This window comes from Rhinopithecus roxellana, chromosome 11, assembly GCF_007565055.1.
Source record: "Rhinopithecus roxellana isolate Shanxi Qingling chromosome 11, ASM756505v1, whole genome shotgun sequence".
NCBI classification, from domain to species: domain Eukaryota; kingdom Metazoa; phylum Chordata; class Mammalia; order Primates; family Cercopithecidae; genus Rhinopithecus; species Rhinopithecus roxellana.
Genome location: NC_044559.1, coordinates 111,852,074 through 111,877,051, shown reverse-complemented (window position 1 = coordinate 111,877,051; position 24,978 = coordinate 111,852,074). Strand labels below are relative to the sequence as shown.

General features: G+C 38.2%; 1 protein-coding gene across 1 annotated transcript in view; it reads right to left on the bottom strand.

Annotated features, from left to right (window-relative positions):
- The window catches only part of DNAJC1 (DnaJ heat shock protein family (Hsp40) member C1), a 240,652-nt gene that overhangs the window by 26,191 nt on the left and 189,483 nt on the right, over nt 1-24,978 (bottom strand). The window contains exon 9 of the mRNA XM_010367572.2: nt 19,563-19,682. Coding sequence (XP_010365874.2) covers nt 19,563-19,682 — 120 coding nt within the window. The remainder of the gene's footprint in view (nt 1-19,562; nt 19,683-24,978) is intronic.

Below are 24,978 nucleotides of genomic sequence, written 5' to 3'. Positions count from 1 at the left end.
GACTCCAAAAGCCCCTGCTACTAAGGAATTAACAACCTATGCTACTGCTGCTGCCACAACCACAAATGTCTACAACCTAGACCACTGAGGCATTCACATTTACTACTAACGTTGAATATAGATGAAGAAGCTGCACAGAGACTATACCATTGCACCTACGTGGAAAGAGTTACCACCCCCTCCCCAACTGGTACTGTAAGACCCAGGTGCAAGTTTTTCTCTACGTATGAAAGCCACTCTAGAAAGTTTGGAAGAGGCTATTGTTTCACAAGATGCACAGACATCAATACAGTGACATAAGAAATATGAAAATCAAGGAAATATGACATCACAAAAGGAACACAACTCTTCAATAACAAACCCTAATGACAAGGAAATCTATAAGTTGCCAGTATAGAAATTAAAAAGTAATGATCTTAAGGAAACTCACCAAGCTATACGAATGTACAGATAGATAATTCAACAAAACTAGGAAAAAAAAACAGGATACAAATTAGAAATTCAACGGAGATAAATATCATGAAAAAGAATCAAACAGAAATCCTGCAGTTGAAGAATTCAATGAATAAAATAAAAAATACAGCCAGGTGTGGTGGCTCATGCCTATAATCCCAGCATTTTGGGAGACCAAGGTGGGTGGATGTTCAAGTCAGGAGTTCAAGAGCAGCCTGGCCAACATGGTGAAACCTTGCCTCTACTAAAAACACAAAAATTAGCCGGGCATGGTGGTGCATGCCTGTAATCCCAGCTACTTGGGAGGCTGAAGCATGAGAACTGCTTGAATACAGGTGGTGGAGGTTGCAGTGAGCCGAGACTGGCCCACTGTACTCCAACCTGGGCAACACAGCGAGACTTCGTCTTTAAAAAAAAAAAAAAAAAAAAAGACAGCTTAAGTAGCAGAATTGATCTAACAGAAGAAAAAAAATCTCTGAGTGTGAACACAGGTCATTTGAAATTACCCAGTTAGAGGGAAAAAAATTTTCAAAAAAGAGTAAAAAAAAAAAGCTTATAAGACTTATGAGACACCAGGAAGTGAGTAAGTGTTCATATTATGGAAGTTTCAGAAGAAGAAGACATGGAAAAAGGCATAAAAACACCTATTTAATCAAGTAATAGTTGAAAACTTCCCAAATCTGGGGCATCCAGAGACCCCCAAATAGATTCAACTCAAAAAGATCCTCCCAGAGGCACATTATAATCAAATTTTCAAAGTCAAAGACAGAGAAAATTCTAAAAATGGCAAGAGAAAAATGTCAAGTTACATTTAAGAGGATTCCCATTAGATTTCTCCAGAGAAACATTGCAAGGTACAAGACAATGAATGAAATAATGTATTCAATGAACTGCCAAAAAAAAAAAAAAAAAAAAAAGGAAAAAGAAAAAAAAAAACCCACCAAAGAGTAACATACCCAGCAAAACTAACTTTCAGAAAATAGAAAGAAAATCTTTCCCAGACTAAGAGAATTCATCACCACTACATTGGCCTTACAAGAAATGCTCAAGGAAGTCCTGCATCTGGCAGCAGAAAGATGATAACCACAATCATGAAAGCACTCAGAAGTATAAAATTCACTGTTACAGCAAATAGACAAAGCAGAAAAAGGATTAAATCTTAATATTACAGAAAACCACCAAACCACACTGATAAGAGAGGAAGAAATGAAAAAAAAGATACCTAAAACAACAAGAAAACAATGAACACATAATGACAGGAGTAAGTCCTCATTTATCAATAATAACCTTGAATGTAAACAGATTAAATTCCTCACTTAAAAGATATAGACTGGCAGAATACATTTTTAAAAATATGACCAATCTATACTATATGCTACGTACAAGAAATTCACTTCACTTGTAAAGACACATACAGACTGAAGGCAAAGGAAGAAAAACAGATACTCCATGCAAAACAAAAGTGAGAAGACATAGCTATATTTATATTATATAAAACAGACTTTAAGTGAAAAGCTGCAAAAAGAGACAAAGAAGGTGATTATATGATGATAAAAGGATCAATTTAGCACGATGTGAATATATATGCACAGTTGTGAATATGTATGCACCCAATATTGGAGAACCCAGATACATAAAAACAAATATTATTAGATCTAAAGGGAAAGATAGACTCCAATACAATAACAGTTGGGAACTTTGACACCCCACACTCAGCAGTGGACAGATCATTCAGACAGGATATCAACAACAAGAAAACACTGAATTTGAATTGCATCTTAGACCAAATGGAACTAACAAACATTTACAGAACTATCCAATACAGCTACAGAATACACATTCTTCTCATCAGCTCATGGAACATTCTCCAGGATAGACCACATGTTACGGCCACAAAACAAGTCTCAACTAATTTTTAAAGAGTAAAAATCGTATCAAGTATCCTCTCTGACCACAATGAAACAAAACTAGAAATTAATACCAAGGGAACTTTCAAAATCATACAAATATATGAAAATTAAATGTGCTCCTGAACAACCAATTAGTCAATAAAAAAATTTAAAAGAAAATTAAAAACATTCTTGAAACAAATGAAATTAAAAACACAACAAATCAAAATCTACTGAATACAGCAAAAACAGTATTAGAGGGAAGTTTATAGCCATAAACAAGGAGAAAGATTTCAAATAAATAACCTAATGATGCATTTCAAGGACTAGAAAAGCAAGAAACCAAACCCAAAGTTAGCAGAAAGAAAGGATTAATAGAGATCAGAGTAGAAATAAAATTGAAACCAAAAAAACCATACCAAAGATCAATGAAACAAAAAGTTGATTTTGTGAAAAGATCAACAAAATTGATAAACCATCAGCTTACAGTAACTGAAAGAAATGAAAAACATGGATGGTTCACCCATCATTAAAGAAATGAAATCTGTGGTCAAAAAAAAAATCTTCTTTGTAGAGAGTATCAGCCACACTTTTATTACTCAAGCACTTTCAGAGCACAACCGCTGATGTGAATGAAATGAATATATTCCTAGAAATTACTAAAATTTAATCAAGAAGAAATAGAAAATCTGAATAGACCTATAATAACTTAAAAACAAATGAATTAGTAATTAAAAGTCTTCCCATAAGAAAGGCCAAGGCCTAGTTGGCTTCACTGGCAAATTCTATCAGATATTCAAAGAAGATATAACAGCAGGCCGGGCGCGGTGGCTCAAGCCTGTAATCCCAGCACTTTGGGAGGCCAAGACGGGCGGATCACGAGGTCAGGAGATCGAGACCATCCTGGCTAACACGGTGAAACCCCGTCTCTACTAAAAAATACAAAAAACTAGCTGGGCGAGGTGGCGGGCACCTGTAGTCCCAGCTACTCGGGAGGCTGAGGCAGGAGAATGGCGTAAACCCGGGAGACGGAGCTTGCAGTGAGCCGAGATCCGGGCACTGCACACCAGCCTGGGCGACAGAGTGAGACTCCGTCTCAAAAAAAAAAAAAAAAAAAAAAAAGAAGATATAACAGCAAATGTTCACAAGCTTTCAGAAATTAGGGGAGGAAGGAACACTTTCTACTCATTCTATGAGGCTAGCATTACCCTCATATCAAAGCCAGGCAAAGACATCACAAGAAAACTATAGACCATTCACTCTCATGAACACAGAAACAAAAATCCATAATAAATTATTAGTTAACCTTGGCCGGGCGGTGGCTTATGCCTGTAATCCCAGCACTTTGGGAGGCTGAGGCGGGTGGATCACTTGAGGTCAGGAGTTTGAGACCAGCCTGGCCAACATGGTGAAACCCTGGTCTCTACTAAAAATACAAAAAAGTTAGCCAGGCATAGTGGCAGGTGCCTGTAATCCCAGCTGCTCCAGAGGCTGAAGCAGAATTGCTTGAACCCAGGAGGCGGAGGTTGCAGTGAGCTGAGATCGTGCCACTGCTCTCCAGCCTGGGTGACAGAGTGAGACTTTATCTCAAAAAAAAAAAAAAAAAAAAAAAAAAAAAATTAGCTAACCAAATCCAGCACCATATAAAATTGTATATACAACATGATCAAGTGGGAATGTAAGGTTGGTTTAACATCCAAAGATCAATTTATATAATATGTCGTATTAATAAAACACAGGATAAAAATCATGTGATCATCTCAATAGATGAAGCAAAATCATGTGACAAAATCTAATGTCTATTCATGATAAAAACTCTCAAGCTAGAAATAGAAGGGAAGTTCCTCAGATAAAAAGCATCTATGAGCCCGGGCACAATGGCTCACGCCTATAATCCCAGCATTTTGGGAGGCCAAGGAGAGCGGATCATCTGAGGTCAGGAGTTCAAGACCAGCCTGGCCAATGTTGTGAAACCCTGTCTCTACTAAAAATACAAAAATTAGCTGGGCGTGGTGGTGAATGCCTGTAATCCCAGCTATTTGGGAGGCTGAGGCAGGAGAATCACTTGAACGCGGGAGGTGGAGGTTGCAGTGAGCCGAGATTACGTCATTGCACTCCAGCCTGGGCGACAAGAGCAAAACTCCATATTGGGGGTGGGGGCGGGAAATAAAATTATCTATGAAAAACCTGCAGCTAAATTCATACTTAACGGTGAAAGACTGAATGTCTTCCCTCCATGATCAGGAATGAGGCAAGTATGCCTCCACTCACCACTTCTGTACAATATTGTACTAGATGTTTTGGCCAGTGCAACAAGACATTAAGTAAATAAATGGACTGAAGGCATCCAGATTGGAAAGGAAGAAGAAAAACTTTTTATCCACAGAACTATTAAACTATCAATGTTAGTTAAGTCCACAGGCTCCAAAACCAGTATATAAAAATCCACTGTCTTTCTACATACCAGCAATGGACAATTTGAAGGTGTAATTAAGAAAACAATTCTGGCTGGACGCAGTGGCTCACATCTGTAATCCCAACACTTTGAGAGGTCAAGGCAGGAGGATCTCTTGAGCTCAGGAGTTTGAGACCAGCCTGGGTGAACATAGTGAGGCCCTGCCTTTATAAATAAAAAATTAAAACATGAGCTGGCATAGTGATCCATCCCTGTAGTCCCAACTACTGGGAAGGCTGAAGTGGGCGGATTTGTTGAGCCTAGGAGGTAAAGGCTATAGTGAGCAGTGGTCACGCTACTGCATTCCAACCTGGGCAACAAAGTGAGACTCTGTCAGAAAATAAATAAAAATGTAAATAAGTAAATAAAACAATTCTGGCAGGGCAAGGTGGCTCATGCCTGTAATCCCAACACTTTGGGAGGCTAAGGCGGGAGGATTGCTTGAGGTCAGGAGTTTGAGACTGGCCTTGGTAACATAGTGAGATTCCATCTTCACAGAAAAAAAATTAGTTGGGTGTGGTGGTATGTACTTCTAGTTCCAGCTATTTGAGAGGCTGAGGTGTGAAGATTCCTTCAGCCAAACAGTTCAAAGTTTCAGTTATCTATGATCACGCCACTGCACTCCTGGGCAACAGAGTGAGTGCCTATCTTTCAAAAAAAAAAAAAAAAAAAAAAAAAGAGAGAGAGGAAAAAGAAAACAATTCTCCATAAGCTGAAAAAATACTACATTTAATAAAAAACAAACCAGATTTGCATACTGAAAACACTGTAAGACAGACTCTTAAAAGCTCTAAATAAATGAAAGACATTTCATGTTCATGAATTTGAACATCGATGGCAGTTCTCTCCAAATTGATCTATAGATTCAATGCAAATGAACATCCATGAGCAAAAAAAAAAATGAACTTGACCCTTACATCTCCTTAAACACAAAAAATCAACTCAAAATGGATCTTAGACCTAAATGTAAGATCTAAAACTATAAAACTTCTAAGAAAATATAGGAGAAATTCTTTGCTATCCTGGGTTAGGCAAAGTTCTTAGGTATAACACTAAAAAGCATAATCTATAAAAGAAAAAAATTGATAAACTGGACTTTACTAAAAGTAAACTTTCATACTTCATATGACATCATTAAAAAAAATTAAAGGACAAACCACACAGTAGGAGAACATATTTGCAAATCATATATTTGATGAAAGACTTGAGTCCAAAATATACAGGTTGAGTATACCTTCTCCAAAATGCTTGTGACCAAAAGTGTTTCAGATTTCAGATTTATTTGGATTTTGTAATATCTGTATTCTGTTTACCATCTGAGCATTCTGAATCTGAAAACCTGAAACCTGAAATGCGCCAATAAGCATTTCCTTTGAGTGTCATCGTGGTGGTCAAAAAGTTTTGGAATTCTGAGCATTTCAAATTTCAGTTTTTCAGATTTGGGATGTCTAACCTATATATAAGGAACTCTTATGACTCAATAATTAAGGAAAAACAACCAAATTAAAATATGGGCAAAAATTATGAATAGGTATTTCACTAAATAAGACATAAGAATGGCTAATAAGCACTACACAGATTAATGTTCATGGCAGTATTATTCTAATAGCACCAAAGAAATGAACTGTTGATACATGCTACAACACAGATGAACTTCAAACAACACAGATGAACTTCAAATACAACACAGATGAACTTCAAATACCTTTTGCCAAGTGAAAGAAGCCATATGTGAAAGACTAAATACTGTAAGATACCATTTAAATGTAATTTCCTGAAAAGAAAATAGATCAGTGTAGCCTGAGAGAACAGAAGACTAAATACTGTAAGATTCCATTTAAATGTAATTTCCTGAAAAGAAAATAGGTCAGCATAGCCTGAGAAAACAGGAGTGGGAAATGATTGCTAATGGGATTGAGGGAACACTTCAGGTGATGAAAATGTCTAAAACTGGATTGTGGTGATTTCACAACTCTACAATTTACCAAAATAACATGAGATTTACTCTCTTAAATCAGGTATACAGTATAATACTGTTAACTATATGCACAACATCCTACAGCAGACCTCTAGAACTTACTCATCCATATTACCAAAACTTTAAATCCATTAAACAACTCTCTATTTCTCCCTCGCTTCAGCTCCTGGCAACCACCATTCTACTTTTTGCTTCTGTGAATTTGGTTATTTTAGATATCTCATAAAAATGGTATCATGTAGTATCTGTCCTTATAGATTTTTTCACTTAGCATAATGTTCTCAGGGGTTCGTCCCTGTTGTCACATATGGTGGGGTTTCCTTTTTTTTTTTTTTTTTTGAGACAGAGTCTCACTCTGTCACCCAGGCTGGAGTGTAGTGACATGATCTTGGCTCGCTGCAACCGCCACCTCCTGGGTTCAAGCGATTCTCCTGCCTCAGCCTCCCAAGTAGCTGGGATTACAGGGATGCACCACCACACCCAGCTAATTATTGTATTTTTAGTAGAGACGTGGTTTCACCATGTTGGCCAGTCTGGTCTCGAACTCCTGAGCTCAGGTGATCTGCCTGCCTTGGCCTCCCAAAGTACTAGGATTACAGGTGCCAGCCACCACACCCGGCCATTCCTTCTATTTCATGAATGAATAATATTCTATTATATGTATATACTACATTTTTCTCTAGCCATTCATCCATCAGTGGACATTTAGGCTATTTCCATGTCTTGGCTACTGCGCATAATGGTATAATGAAAGTGGGAGTGCAGATACCTTTTTGAGATCTTGATTTCACTTCTTTTGGACATATATCTAGAAGTTTTTCTAGAATTGCTAGGTCATATAATTCCATTTGTAACTTTTGTAGGAACCTTCATCGTGTTTTTTTTTTTTTTTTTGAGACGGAGTTTCACTCTTGTTGCCCAGGCTGGAGTGCAATGGCACAATCTCAGCTCACCGCAACCTCCGCCTCCCAGGTTCAAGCAATTCTCCTGCTTCAGCCTCCCTAGTAGCTGGGATTATAGACATGTGCCACCACGCCCAGCTAATTTTGTATTTTTAGTAGAGAAGGGGTCTCTCCATTTTGGTCAGGCTGGTCTTGAACTCCTGACCTCAGGTGATCCGCCCGCCTCGGCCTCCCAAAGTGCTGGGATTACAGGCGTGAGCCACCATGCCCGGCCACAGTGTTTCTGTAACAACTGTACCATTTCACTTTCCCAGCAACAGTGTACAAGGGTTCCAATTTCTCTACATCACTGCCAACACTATTTTTTTTTTTTTGATGATGGCTGTCCTAAGAGATGTGAAGTATCTTACTGTCATTTTGATTTGTATTTCCCTAATGATTAGAGATGTTGAGCACCTTTTCATATACCTGTTGGCCATTTCTATGTCTTCTTTGTAGAAATGTCTTTTGAAATCCTTTGTCCATTTAAATATCAGGGTTTTTTCTGCTCTTGAGTTGTAGGAATTCCTTACATATTTTGAACATTAACACCTTATCAGATAAATGGTTTGTAAATATTTTCTCCCAGTGAATGGTTTGTCTCTTCACTCTGTTAATTGTTTACTTTGCTGTACAGTAAAGTTTGATAGTCCCACTTCTTTATTTTTCATTTTGTTGCTTGTGTTTTTGGTGTTATAATCCAATAAATCACCGTGAAGACCAATGTCATGAGGCCTTCTCCTATGTTTTCTTCTAGGCATTTTGTGGCTTCAGGTCTTACAGTTAAGACTTTAATCCATTAAAAAATTTTTTTTTTGTATGGTGTAAGGGTCCAGTTTTATTCTTTTGCATGTGGACATTCAGTTTTCCAAGCACCATTTTGGTGAAAAGACCATTCTTTCCCCATGTGTATTCTTGGCCCCCTTTTGAAGATTAGTTGACTGTATATGTGTGGGTTAATTTCTGGGTTCTCTTTTCTGTTCCATTGGTCTATGTGTCTGTCTTTATGCTAGTACCATACTGTTTTAATTACAATAACTTTGTAATATATGTTGAAATCAGGAAATGTGGTATCTCCTTTCTCAAGGTTGTTTTGGATATTGGGGGTCCTTTGTAATTCCAGACACACTTTAGGATTGGTCTTCCTAGTTCTGTAAATCAATAATTTTTTTAAATATAAAAATTTAAAACGAATGAGTGCTATGGTTTGAATGTGTCCTGCAAAGTTCATTTGTTGGAAACCGAATCCCCAATGCAATAGTGTTGAGAGGTGGGACCTTTAGGAAGCAATTAGCTCAGGAGGCCTCTGTCCTCATGAATGGGTTAATGCCCTTATGGCGGAAGTGGGTTATTGCAGGAGTGGGGTCCTGATAAAAGGATGAGTTCAGCCCCCTTTCTTTTTTTTTTTTTTTTGAGACGGAGTCTCGCTCTGTTGCCCAGGCTGGAGTGTAGTGGTGTGATCTGGGCTCACTGCAAGCTCTGCCTCCCGGGTTCATGCCATTCTCCTGCCTCAGCCTCCTGGTAGCTGGGACTACAGGCGCCCACCACCATGACCGGCTAATTTTTTTGTATTTTTAGTAGAGATGGGGTTTCCCCGTGTTAGCCAGGATGGTTATGATCTCCTGACCTCGCGATCTGCCCACCTAGGCTTCCCAAAATGCTGGGATTACAGGTGTGAGCCACTGCACCCGGCCCCCCTTCCTTTCATTTTCCCTTGTGTGTTGTGTGCTTTCTTGTCCTTCTTTTTTTTTTTTTTTCCTGAGATGGAGTCTTGCTCATCACCCAGGCTGGAGTGCAGTGGCGTGATCTTGGCTCACTGCAAGCTCCGCCTCCCGGGTTCATGCCATTCTCCTGTCTCAACCTCCCGAGTAGCTGGGACTACAGGCACCTGCCAACGCGCCCGGCTAATTTTTTGTATTTTTAGCAGAGACGGGGTTTCACCGTCTTAGCCAGGATGGTCTCGATCTCCTGACCTTGTGATCCACCCGCCTCGGCCTCCCAAAGTGCTGGGATTACAGGCGTGAGCCACCACGCCCGGCCCTCTCTTGTCCTTCTGTGTTCTACAGTGGGAGGACACAGGAAGAAGACCCTTGCCATATGCGGGCCCCTTGACTTCTCAGCCTCCAAAACTGTAAGAAATCAGTCTTAGTTCTTTGTAAATTATCTACTCTCAGGTAGTCTGTTACACCAGCACAAAACAAACTCAGGCAATGAGGTAGGCCTATATATACTGTCATGAAAAATACTGAAAGACAAATGTTTTGTTTCTCTACATTTTAAAAAGTTGTTTTTAAAAATCAAGGTCATGCATGTACATAGCTTTTTAACAAAAGCAGTACACAAGGTCTTATGACAAAAAACAATGCACCTTACACACACAGGCAATCATTTCCATTCACAATTCTTCTGAAGGTTACAAGTATACATTGCTAATTAACATGCCTTTGTATAACACATCCTGCATCTAATCTCTTTCCCACCTCTACCAACAACCTCTAGTCCAAACCACCATTGTGTTCTGCAGGGACAACCAAAATAGCCTCTTACCTGGCCTTCCTTCCCGCTTTCACAATTCCCCACCAAGCAGTCAGAACAATGCTTTTAGATCACTGCACTCCTTTACTCAAAATCTTCCAGTGCTTTCCCACTCGCTCAGGGTAAAATCCAAAATTTTCACCTTGGCCAACAAGGGCCGATATGTCCTGGTCTTCCACTACTTCTCAGACTCATTTCCTGCAATCTTCTTCTCCTACTCATGCCTTAGCCATATGGACCTCTTTGCTGGCCAAGAGGCAGACATGCTCTTGCCTCCAGGCCTTTGTAGGTGCAATTTCCTCTAACAGCAATGCTCCTTCTCAGACAACCTTACTCCTTCACTTGCTTTGTACCTCTGCTCAAATACTGGCTCAAATACTACCTCTCGGAGAGGACTTTCCTCAGAACCCTATTTTAAAATGCAGCTCCATCAGTGTCTATCTGCTTACTCTGCTTTATTTTTCTTCATGTTACTTGTCACTATCTAAGAATTTTCTTTTATTGCATTCATTCAGGTTCTTTATAGCCTGTTTCTCCATAGCTCCTTAGGGAAACTATCTTTGCTTGCATGGCTGCAGACATACTAGTATTCTACCTTAGTGGGAGGGAAAAATAAATAAGAGCTCATATGAACACACATTACTTTATGTTCTCCTGAAAAGAAATTAGTGATACAGCCATATCAGAGCTTGGGAGGCTTGGGAATGCAGTGTCGTTGGGCACATATGTGCCTGACCAACAATCTACTGCTAGAGAAGGAGAGAACTTACTTTGGTGAACAACATGCCACAGTCCTCCACAATGTGTGGATTTTAAAAACTGAAAAATAATCTGTAAAACATCTAAAACGTTTAAAATATAAAAAGCCATCATGTAAGATATTACATAATTATGACTTGGTAAATATTATTCACCACTGAAACAAGTGCTCTTTCTACCAATCTACTTTTTAGTATAATTAAACTTAAACTATGTCTCCTTACATCTGGTTTTCCTGTTCTATGTGGAATTTCTGGTTGCTTTTTACTTTTTGTTGTTGTTGTTATTGTTGAGACAGGGTCTCACTCTATCACCCAGGCTGGAGTGCAGTGGCATGATCATGACTCATTGCAACCTCGATCTCCTGGGCTCAAGTAATCCTCCTGCCCCAACCTCCCAAATAGCTGGCACACAGGTGTGTGCAACCATACCCGGCTAATTTTTCTTTTCTTTTTTTGTAAAGATGAAGGTTTCCCTATGTCACCCAGGCTGGTTGCAAACTCCTGGTCTCAAGCGATCCTCCTGCCCTGGCCTATCAAAGCGCTGGGATTACAGGCATTAGTTGCTGCACTTCGCCTATTTTTTTTCTTTTCCACATTTAAACATATGAATTTTTCCAAGTTCTCAGCCATACTATCTATTCTATGAAACCTCCCTCCCTCCCAGGGTCCCTGTCATGCAGTCCTTAGTTCTCCTGATTCACCATTTCTTAGATCCCATGTTGTCCTCTTCGATTTATTCCTTTTGTTGCTGGAGTACGGCCTCAGGAAAATTTCTAGGAAAGGGTACGAGTTCTCACCCCATGTATTTACCATCACACTTGGTCAGTTCTAGATACAGAACCATTTCCCCTCAGCACTGTGAAGGCACTGTTCCCTCATCCCCCAGAATCTAGAGGTGCTGAGTGACCTGTGTCATTCCAATTTCCTTTATTTTGGAGACATCTTATCCACAGAAAATTTAAAGATCTGAGTATGCTCTGTGTTCATAAATATCCCCAAGATCTTTTCCATGTCTCCTCCTTGATTTTGAGAGACTCTTACAAAGTGGTCTCAGGTGTCCCCACATCCTGAAAACTTAACTGTATTATTTACCAAACAATGATCTCACCCCTGTTTTCTCTGTCCCACACTAGAACTCCTCATCAGATGTGGACCCCTTGTACTGAGTCCCTGTGTTTTCTTTTGCAAGTAACAAAAATCAGTACTATAACACTTTTCACTTGATGGGCAATGGTGAAAAATGTAGTGTTTGGTTTTTACGGGACTATGAAGTGACCTCTCATATACCACTAGTGGGAATGTGTATTGTTATAACCTCTCTGCAGGCCAATTTCAGAGCCCTCAGAGGCTCTAAAAACATTCATATTCTTGAACTAAGCATCTTCTAGGAATGCAATCTCTACTTCTTTTGTTTTTTTTTTTTTTTTTGAGACGGAGTCTCGCTCTGTCGCCCAGGCTGGAGTGCAGTGGTCGGATCTCAGCTCACTGCAAGCTCCGCCTCCCAGGTTCACACCATTCTCCTGCCTCAGCCTCCTGAGTAGCTGGGACTACAGGCGCCCACCAGGTCGTCCGGCTAGTTTTTCGTATTTTTAGTAGAGACGGGGTTTCACCATGTTAGCCAGGATGGTCTTGATCTCCTGACCTCGTGATCCGCCCGTCTCGGCCTCCCAAAGTGCTGGGATTACAGGCTTGAGCCACCGCGCCCGGCCGCAATCTCTACTTCTAGGCACACAGGCTAATAAAATAGGTATGAGTGAAAAGACAATTTTTAAAAACACCATGTCCATCTCAATGAAATAGCAAAAAAAGGAAGCAATTTAAATGTCAATCAATAGGATATTCTTTAATGATATCATGGCAGCATGGTCTATCATGTAACTCTTTAGAAAAATGATGTGGATCTTATCTATTGCCATGAAAGATGCTCATGGTCTAGAGCTATGTGAAAAGGACAGAAAGTAGATTACTCCTATTAAAATTATACATATTCATACATCTATACAGAAACACTAGTCTCTAGAATGATATAAAACAATGTTTATACATTGTTTATGCAATGTTATACAAAAATGTTCACAGAGATCTCTTTGAAATTATGGTTGATTAGAAACAAATTTAGCTTAAGTGTATTCTTTGACGTTTTGTTTTTGCTATGAATATAGTTTTATCAAAAAAGGGTTAATGATGTAAGTCTCTAGACAAGTTTAAAGTATCTTCCATACAAACATCAATAAAGCAGAATTAACCAGAGGTAAAAACACGTAAGTATGGAATCAAAATATGTGATCTTGTCCCAGTTCTACTAACAGCTGTGTCACCTTGAACAAATGACTTAGCAGCAGTTTACTCAGCTGTAAAACAAGGAAAAATAATGGTTGCCTATTTACTTCACAGTGTTGTTGTGAAAAACCAAATAAAAGTATATTTAAATGTTTTGAAAAGGCCGGGCGCAGTGGTTCACACCTGTAATCCCAGCACTTTAGGCGGCAGAGGCAGGCAGATCACCTGAGGTCAGGAGTTTGAGACTAGCCTGACCAACATGGAGAAACTCTAATATCTTTACTAAAAATACAAAATTGGCAGGACGTGGTGGCACATGCCTATAATCCCAGCTACTAAGGAGGCTGAGGCAGGAGAATCGCTTGAACCTGGGAGGCGGAGGTTGCAGTGAGCCGAGATCATGCCATTGCACTCCAGCCTGGGCAACAAGAGTAAAACTCTGTCTCAAAAAAAAAAAAAGTTTTGAAAAGTGTTAAATACTAAAAAAAGAATGATGCAATAATCATTATTATCACCAAAGCAATTACAAATAAAAATGTTGGTTTGCTACAGAATGGGAGAAAGTATTTGCATCTGGCAAAGGTCTAATATCCAGCATCGATAAGGAGCTGAAATAATCCCATTAAAAAGTGGGCAAAGGACACGAATAGACACTTTTCGAAAGATTATATACATGCAGCCAACAAGCACATGAAAAAACTCAATTACTGATCATTAGAGAAATGTAAATCAAAACCATAATGAGATACCATCTCACACCAGTCAGAATGGCTATTATCAAAAAGTCAAAAATAACAAATGCTGGCAAGATTGCTGAGAAAAGGGAATTCTTATACACTGCAGGTAGGAGTGTAAATTAGTTCAACCATTGTGGAAAGCAGTATGGTGATTCCTCAAAGGGCCAAAAGCAGAACTACCCTTTCTTTGACTCAGGAATCCTATTACTGTACATATACCCAGAGGAATGTAAATCATTCTACCATAAAGACACATGCATGTGAACATTCACAGCAGCACTATTCACAATAGCAAAGGGATGGAATCAACCTAAATTCCATTAATGATAGATAGTATAAAGAAAATGTGATTATATATACACCATGGAATACTATGCAGCCGTAAAAAAGAATAAGCTCATGTCTTTCATGGGAATCTCAAAAGACGGAGTTGGAGAGGGTACTATCCTTAGCAAACTAACGCAGGAACAGAAAACCAGATACCACATGTTCTCACTTATAAGTGGGAGCTAAATGATGAGAACTCATCAACGCAAAGAAGGAAACAACAGACACTGGGGCCTACTTGAGGGTGAAGGGTGGGAGGAGGGAGAGGAGCAGAAAAAATAACTATTGGGTACTAGGCTTAATACCTGGGTGATGAAATAATTGTTTTTTTTTTTTTTTTTGAGACGGATTCTCGCTCTGTCGCCCAGGCTGGAGTGCAGTGGCCAGATCTCAGCTCACTGCAAGCTCCGCCTCCTGGGTATATGCCATTCTCCTGCCTCAGCCTCCCGAGTAGATGGGACTACAAGCGTCCGCCACCTCGCCCGGCTGGTTTTGTGTATTTTTTTAGTAGAGATGGGGTTGCACCGTGTTTGCCAGGATGGTCTCGATCTCCTGACCTCGTGATCCGCCCGTCTCGGCCTCCCAAAGTGCTGGGATTACAGGCTTGAGCCACCGCGCCCGGCCAGGTGATGAAATAATTATACAACCAGCCTCTGTGGTACAACCAGCCCCCGTGACACGAGTTTACCTGTATAACAAACCTGCACATGTTTTCTTTTTTTTTTTTTGAGACGGAGTCTCGCTCTGTCGCCCGGGCTGCAGTGCAGTGGCCGGATCTCAGCTCACTGCAAGCTCCGCCTCCCGGGTTTACGCCATTCTCCTGCCTCAGGCTCCCGAGTAGCTGGGACCACAGGCGCCCGCCACCTCGCCCGTCTAGTTTTTGTATTTTTTAGTAGAAACGGGGTTTCACGGTGTTAGCCAGGATGGTCTCGATCTCCTGACCTCATGATCCACCCATCTCGGCCTCCGAAAGTGCTGGGATTACAGGCTTGAGCCACCGCGCCCGGCCTGTTTTCTAAAATTTAAATATCTTTAAAAGTTGTAAGGTTGAGAGGGTAAGAGAAGGAAGAGAGAGGAGTATGACATGTGGCTCAGACCAAGAAAACTGCTATAGCAGGAAACTGGTAAGGGGACAGTGAGGATGAAGGCAGAAAAACCAAAAGGACAGTCCTTATCATGTTTACAATTTTGTGTAGGGCTAGCCTGACTCTAAAAGTAATAGCAATATTTGCCAATATAATAGCTATATATTTAGTTCACTGATATAAAGCATAATGCTTATTTTCGACTGAAGAGTCCACTTATGTGTTTTTGAAACCAGTATAACAGCAATATATAAATTTCCCCCAATAGGAATCTCCTTGTGGTTAAGCTATGGAAATGAAATTGGGAATTTTATGATTTTCCCTCCTCCTCTTCACTTGCATAATGGGCTACTTATATAACTACACACCGCTTACACCTCACACTATGGCACTAAGCTAATTATAAAAGCCTGTTTAAATCTAGCCACCTGTCTTTTGTTTTGCTGCCTACCTGGGCCTTTTCCAAACAGGCAGAAAAATCTCCTATCAGTCTGTTATCACAACCAGAATGCAAGAGATTAGTGACCAGGGAGAGAAGCAGAATCAGTTTACACCCTTTCAGGCAAGAGAATAGCATTACTTCACAAGCAAGAAATCTGGGGCCCCCTGAACTTAATTTAGGAAACCTGTAGTTAATCATCATGTTAAAGTTGGTTTTACATGCGAGACAGTTTTTGTTTCCTCTGTTACTTTTACAATTTGAGTGTCCTTTGTGATTACCAAAATTATTTGCTGAAAGGCATATATGAACATTTAAAATATTAAATCCACAATAAAGTAGGTCTTACAGTTTAGGTATATCTGAATTAAAATACACTCAGTGTCAATTTTTTAAAAAGCTTAAAAAAAATTGCTTGTATTTATCCAGAGCACAATTTAGCAATCTAATTCTGCTAATTATGACAACTAATACACTTAATTTCTTTCTTAATTGAGGAATAAAAAGGTTTTTAACTGTAACCCGACAACCCAAATAAAGAATCATATAAATCTCACCACTGGCACACACTCACCTCTCTCCCAAAAGGTCAATTGTTTCTTGAAGGAAAGAACTAAGCCTGAAGCTACAAATTTGGCAAGGAAACCGGGTCAAAGAACAGCTGTGCAAAATCAGGGAGAACTAGGCAGGTGATCAGGTCAGTATGCAGAGGTTCTGATGACACTCAATTGAACCTGGCTTCTTTTTCATGATTGAATACTTAATGAAAACAAATCTAATTAACACCATAACCCAAAAACAGGCACAAGTGGTCTTTTTAAAGTGTGGTTAACTTTCACTTAACATTATACTAGAGAAACAATATTAGCTGAACCATTTCAGCTGTTTCATGTGATTTACAAGTCATCCCTGTGAGTTACTAAAATGAGTCTACAGACACCTGTTATCTTTTACAGAGTGATTTTCTCTGTGTGTGTGTGTGCGCGCGTGGATATGTGTATGTGTTAGGGGACGGTAGAGTTATTGAAATGAATAGTCCAGCCATGGAGATGATGCTTACAGAATGAAAATGCAGTGTGGGTCTATATATATATATACTGACATAGAAGAAAAGTTATAATGGCATTTTTTTGTACAACAAATATTTAGATTTATTACATATTTATTTCCAAGGTACCTTTGTTATTATGAAAACAGAACTAATACTTGGCCAAAAAAAAAAAAAAAAAAAAAAACCCAAAAAACAAAAAAACACCACTTCACAATGTCAGGTTTTCCACTTCCATGATAAAGGGAAAAAATATCTATTGCAGACATGGAATCAGTCTCCCTTGGGTAAGTCTAGGGAGGAAAAAAAGGAAACATATGGGATGAATTTGAAAAAGTTTAAAAAGATGCTTTTGACTGCACCAAGACTACTCTAGTAAATTAAGTATATACTAGGATCTATGAGGCTCTGTTGCTTACATCGTGTGTATTTTTGGCATTTTTAAAATCTTCATCTTTCTCCTCTTAAAAATACGGATAAAAATTTACCAGGTTTTGGCCGGGCGCAGTGGCTCAAGCCTGTAATCCCAGCACTTTGGGAGGCCGAGACGGGCGGATCACGAGGTCAGGAGATCGAGACCATCCTGGCGAACACGGTGAAACCCCGTCTCTACTAAAAATACAAAAAACTAGCCGGGTGAGGTGGTGGGTGCCTGTAGTCCCAGCTATTCGGGAGACTGAGGCAGGAGAATGGCCTAAACCCGGGAGGCGGAGCTTGCAGTGAGCTGAGATCTGGCCACTGCACTCCAGCCTGGGCGACAGGGCGAGACTCCGTCTCAAAAAAAAAAAAAAAATTTACCAGGTTTTAATGACAACAAATTAAAATATTGCTTTACTCAGTTTCCTATCTGCCTTTAGCATCAAATGTAGAGCCTTACAGAAATATTATCTTAAAAGTTAAATGTGGTGCATTTAAAAGAGATAATACATAAGTATTACTAAAGAGTCTTCAAAAGAGATAATCTTCAAAAGAGATAATACATAAGTATTACTATTATTTTTCATTAAGCAATTGAACTAAAAGTTTAGGGCCTTTTTAAACCAATGTTTTATAACCTAAAAAAATTATTTCAGTTTCTTTTGATAATCACTGTATTAACAGCAGCTATGTAATTAGAAGGTCATAGTACTTAAAACATCAAAAACCATGGAATGTCTTTAATTTCGTCAGATATTTACTGATTAAGTCATTATTAACTTATCTTTTACAAACAACCTTAAAACGAGATAATAAAACACACCATGCAGTAACATAACATGTTTAGCTGAAGAAAAGTTATCCTTATGGTTCTTTTCTAGTAACTCAAGATGACTAGTCTCCTCATGAAACATAGCAAAAAAAAAAAAAAGTTACAAAATACTACAGCTATTTTCCCCATGATCAAACTTCAACTTTAAATAAAAAATATTGCTAAACATCTTATAAAAATTCAGATTGCAGTCTTTTAAATGACCTCTACAGTAGTAACAATATTCATATATATAATTTAAAATTCTCAAAGCCAGTCCATTGCAAAAACAAAACAAAACAATACAAAACTTGACAGTACAGATCAAGTATACCTAATCCAAAAGTCTGAAATTGCTCAAAAATCTGAAACTTGAGTGCCAATGTGACGGATTAGGGATGTGCAACCATAATAATTTCCTAAGTTTCTTTCTAAACTAAAAAGTGGAAGTTGATTATAGAAAGGAACTTACAGCATTTACAATAAGCTTTTTTTTGGTAGCCATGTTTAGTAATCATTTTGCAGGTTTTAAAAAACTGTCAGTATCAAAAATGGCCTAAAAGTACACTAACAGAATGGAAGGGGAAATTTAAATCTTTGCTTTCAGTAACCCTCTAAGTATTTTTGGATCTATAGGATTTATTTAAAGTAAATTTAGTAAAGAATATTTACTATCCCTTATGAAAATATCAATTTGATAAAAATAATATTTTTTCTCAATTTCAATTAAACATTTACTGTGTATTTAGTATATTACACATCAGGCACTGTGCTGGTGTGTAAAATTTCTAAAAAATTTTCTGCTCTAAATTTCCTCAATAAAAGCAGCTAAAGTGTTAAGTCAAAACCTTTCCAAGTAAGTAATGTATCTTTTAAATGTTAGGTATGGACACACACACACACAGTTTCTTCTGGTTAGACTACTTATCACACGAACAGTTGCTATCATCCTTGAAACAAAAAGGCCAACACCATTTGCATTATGGGAATATTGCTCATTTAATTAATCCAAACCACCTGTCTAAGTAGCAGTCGCAATCTGTACTTCAACGTTAAACAGATCCAGCTGAAATACAACCTTCCTAATTCTGATCAGTTTGAGAACTATTTTTTCCACAGTTAAAGGGGTTACTATAAACCCAAAAACTGGCATTGTTTTCCTTTGATTAGGTTACAGTAGCTTAAGTCTCTAAACACTAGAATTCCTCACACAGCTGCTAATTGTGGACCAGGGGACTGGCTCACATCTGCTTCTCACTTATTTCATTAATGGTTCACTTTCAGGTCCTAAAAGGATTGTATCCCCTCCCCCAAAATACTGTGGAACCCATCTATGTCTGCCTTCTACATAGCTGACATGTTCTGGTTTGTCTCTCTCTATACAATGTAAATCTCAGTGAACTCACATCTGTCACAGATCGACCCAATTCGTGGGCAATCTTTTCCCATCGACCTGGAGTCCCTCCTGGGAACTTAACCATACTTCTTGTCAGTTGGCTGAGGTCCTCTTCTGTCCACTCAGGTGCCTGCAAAACATTAAAGAAAATAAAAAAAGATAATTGGGGGAATAAAAAAGATAATTGGGAGATAATTGCTGTGAAGCAAATTATTGGCAATATGCTTTCTGTAAAAAACAATACTAAGTTGTATCTAATAGTTTCAATAAAGATTTGAGCTGCATATTTAACACCGGAATGCAAAGCTCTAGAAGCCTATTTCATTTTCCTACGTATACTAAGAAAGTATAAATATTGCAAAACCTGGTTTTGTAGACATTTTTTAAAAAAGACTATTCGGTTTTGAATTAAAGTGAGAAACCATTCTCAAAGCTTATGAAATGCATCCTTGCTATAAAATGCAGTGCTGCTCAGAAATGCCTCACGTAAAGTTACTATTAAAGGTCTCTCTTTTTTTCGTTTTAAATACACACTTTAAAAAAAGCAAAAAAAAAAAAAAAAAAAAAAACACAAGTATAAATGAAATGTGAACAAGTAAATATACTGGTCTGAAATCAGAACGGCGACAAGACACTTTTTGATCATTCTATGTAATGATGTTCAATTTTAAAATAATATTTTTTCAAGAAGTTTAGCTTTTCAAATGTCACTACATTTTTTTTTTAAACTTCGGAACAGAAATAATATTAGAAACTCTTGTGGCCAAGACTCAAACCATCAAGTCCATGTAAAGCGGTATCTCATTTCATTTTGACCATTTCATTTTGGTCAACTTTTAGCTTTGACCAAACGATTAAACTAAATTTAAAAATACCTTAGAGATTATAAACATGCATATGCAAAAATTCTTACAGCAAACATATTCTCTGCATTTTACTCAGCACTACCAGTGGTCAAATCCCAAAGTGAGCACAGTGAAATAAATCTTTATCAAATGACAAAAAACCATGTTACAATTATTTCACATTACATTTTAGCACTTAACTATTCCCCACTAGAGGCAATAAAGCACTCTGGTATTAAACAATACTCCAGTAGCCAGCAGAGAGATTGAGGAAGCCTACCTTATTTTCCTTTAATTAAAATGAAAGAATGAAAGAAAAAGAAAGAGAGAAAGAAGGAAACCTTTGAGGCAAATACCTTTTCTAATCACCATTTCCGATAATGAACAGGCATACATCAGGCAGTTTGCATTACAGAACCATCAGCACAGAACAACAGTCAGAGGTGAGTGACCCCAGGGACTATCTCCACAGCTACAGCAAAGCTTCTCCCTGACACTAATCCTCCCTGTCATTCTCCCACTGTGCTCTAACCACACTGACATCCGCCTGCCTCACTGCAAGCTTAACGGGGCCCTTCCTGACTTTTTACTGTCTCCCCCAATCAATGGTTCAAGCGTGCTCTTTTCACCATGTCCAAATGGCAGCTTCACTCATAATCAAAGTGCATTGCCCCTGTTAAAGGGCTTTCCGAAAGGCTCTCCCATTTGCATTCATTTGCAAAGCAAACTACTTTTATTCACTTTGTTCTGCTATCAAGAATGTTCCCTGAAGCAGATAAATTGGCATAAATACAACCTGCCACTTAAGAGTCAGTAAATAATAGCCAATAGTAGGGAGGATTTTATCAATCATTCTATTTTGTATCCACTAAGAGCTGAAAGCCTCAAACATATTCATCAGTACAGCGTCTACAATACATGCATAAATTCACTTATATAAAAAGGTAGCCCACATTGGGTCTGGTCGGAATTTCTTTGATATTTAATGAATATCAGAAATCTAATTATTCATATCAGATGACTTAAAAATTTACACAGAGGGTTTTTTCTTTCTTCTTGTCTTTATTTAAGGAAAAAAGTATTATTCTTATTCAGCTACTATTTAGAGAAATATAATTGGATTTTAAAGGAAATCATAGCTTTATTGCTAAAAAGCTTTAATAAGTAGACCAATCGGTTTCAGAAATGGAAAAGACTTAAGTTTAGGCAGAATTTAAATAAGCTTACAGTAAAAGATCATGTCATGAAGAGCGTGAAGTTGATCACTGCATAAAGATATATACTGATCAAATCATATAGTATGTACAAAATCACACTAAATCAAATTATCTAATTTCTGTTATTTTAACATTTTTGGAGCAAAAAAAATTGTCTACAATGTCTAAAATATAAATCATTGCTTCATATAGTAAACTAAGTCTTTAAAATAATTTCTGTTTTTAACAGATCGGCTTCCCAAATACTCTCTGCATATATAAACATTGGCATTAAAAACAAATCTGATTTTAATTAGATTAATGAGAATGTAAAAATATAGTACTTTTCTGAAAAATAAAAATTTTATATAAAGTATTTGGATTGAATTCCTGAAAAATCACCTACTGCTATGACAGTCTTAAGTTTCATAGTTCTTTTATGGCCATACTTTTTATTATTAATATTTTTAAAGAGGCTTGATAGTGACTAGGGCCATAATCTGAAATCTGAGAGAACCCTTTTAGCAATGCATTATTCTCCCTCCTACAGCTGTAAGGCACTTCGGTGAATGTGTAATTCCTTGGCAATAGTTAGTTGTGTCTTTAGAAGCAACAGAGCCTCCTGTGATCCAGCTACTACAGCAGCCATGAGGGTGGCCATGGTGTGAATATATTCTCCCTGTTCTAATCTGGAGCCAACTGTAGCTGTGAAAGTCAAATGAATGCATAAGCATACTGCTTTGCCACTTAAAACCATGTGTGTCCAATACTACCGAAACACTGGGCCAAATATTCATCTCTACAGTAAAGTAACGGAAGACACCACATGGTGTGGAGACAGCTGTTGTGACTACACAAGCATTCCAATTTTGCATCAGAAAAGCCCATTCTGGGAATAAATCTCCATACTGAATACAAAATAAAAAGTTTTCAAATTATTCAATATTTTAATGTAATGACCTCAAAATATAGCAACCAAAGTAAGAACTGACATGAAAACTTAAATTATATTCCCAAATAATGTCCCTTTGGGATGGATTTTTGCCATGAAACCCACTATGTTCAAACATTTGGTGTCTGAAAATCCTCTATATTCTCGGGGGTAGGGCTGTATTTTTAAAGTAATCTACATGTACTTTTCCTCTCACAGCTTTGGACTATAAAATGTTAATTAGAAAGCATCATGTAATTTATTTGGCACTAAAAATTATGGCGAAATTAAAAATTTTTTTTTATGTACTTATTTATTATATTTTTATACTTTAATGACAAAAGGCTCAATTTCTATCTAATAAATAGATACTAAAACTCTCTAATGGGGCTGGGCGCGGTGGCTCAAGCCTGTAATCCCAGCACTTTGGGAGGCCGAGACGGGCAGATCACAAGGTCAGGAGTTCGAGACCATCCTGGCTAACACGGTGAAACCCCGTCTCTACTAAAAAATACAAAAAGCTAGCCAGGCGAGGTGGCTGGCGCCTGTAGTCCCAGCTACTTGGGAGGCTGAGGCAGGAGAATGGCGTAAGCCCAGGAGGCGAAGCTTGCAGTGAGCTGAGATCCAGCCACTGCACTCCAGCCCGGGTGACAGAGCGAGACTCCATCTCAAAAAAAAAAAAAAAAAAAAAAAAAAAAAAAAAAAAAAAAAAACAACTCTCTAATGAGCAATACTTCTATTGAAATGGCCTATTAATAATCATTATTTATATAAATATGGAAGTTAAAATTTTGGACTCAACTATTTTTAGTAGATTCACCTCAACTCATAAATTCTCAGAAATTTTATCCAAGAAAATAATATTCTTACATAGCATCACCCAGTGAATACATAACACATTATTAGATATATATATATGTTAGATATATATATATAATATGTATTAGATGGGATGGGATGAGATTGGATGTCTAATAATCTAATTATCTCTTACCCTCTTAAATTCTATAAATAAACTTTTAGTGCATTTAATTTAGTGCATAGTTTTCAGCTATACAATTTTCCTTTCCAATTTAAAAATGGAGGCATGCTCTTGACAAATATATATAAATACATGGTATAAAACCAACAAAATTAAAAACTAAATGACCTCAAAGGTCTTTTTACTCTTAGGAAGAGAAATTCTTTTTTGAGGCCTATCTTCCTGACTTGTAGTTGGCTGCCTTCTTGCTCAGTCTTCACATGGCTTTGTGTGTGTGTGTGTGTGTGTGTGTGTCAGGGTGGGGGGAATGGGGGAGTCTGTTGTCTCTCTTCCTCTTCTTTTAAGAATACCAATACTATCGATTTAGGGGCCCACCCTTCCGACTTCATTAACCTTAATTATCTCCTTACAGGCCCTATCTTTAAATACAGTCACATTGGGAGTTAGGGCTTCAACATGTGAATTTGGGGGCACACATTTCCATTCATAACAGGCAGGACACAAAAAAACAAAAACTAAAACAGAAGTCCACAATTTGGCCCAACTGATTTTTCAAAATTCACTGAATTTATACAATACATAGATAAAAGGGCAAGAATTGGCTTTTGTGCCTCTATGACACTGGCTCTGAATTAAGATCGCTGAAATATACCAATTGGCAAACCTTTATGCCCTTAATCAATATTGGGGATCCCCCCAAATTTACACAAGCGTCCCCCTATAATCTTAGGGGAGTTATTGAACATAATATAAAGGACAAGTATGCATGCCTCACCCTAACCCAGGAATTCTGTCTTGCCTTAATTCCCCATGGTCATCACACCCATTGTTCTAAAATATCCCATAGTGGTCATGGACTCTCTGACCCAATGAGTAATGAATTAATTTTAAGTCTTTGGCACTAACAAATTACCTTTTTAAAATGGACCCATGGACCTACTGCTTCCCCATTAAAACAGTTAATATAGCCAGATGTAAATTAAAACAGGGCCTTTAATGATTAAAACCCACTATACAAGACCTATTTAGAAAAGGGGTGACTATCCCCACTGCCTGTCCATTTAACAGCCCACTTTGACCAGTTTTTACACTTGGGAGGAATGTATGGTGCCTCCTGGTGGATTACTTCAACCTCAACGCTGTGGACTTCACTAAGGACCCATACCCAATATAACTGAAACTACTGACTTCATCTAACTAGCAAATGGTAAATATTTTGCTAGTATAGATTTGGTGAATATGTTTTGTTCAGTGCCTATTTCAAAACTCTTGACTGCAGTCTGCCTCCAAAGGGACCCAATACAGTTTTACCCAGCTACCACAGGGTACTGCAAACAGCCACACTGTAACATACGATCTTCAAGGGCAAGATTGAAACTGCACCCTACTTTTCCCAGGAATGCCCGTTTGACATCACACTGATGACCTCCTCCGCTGAGGAGATTCCTCTGATACACTCACTTGGGACATAC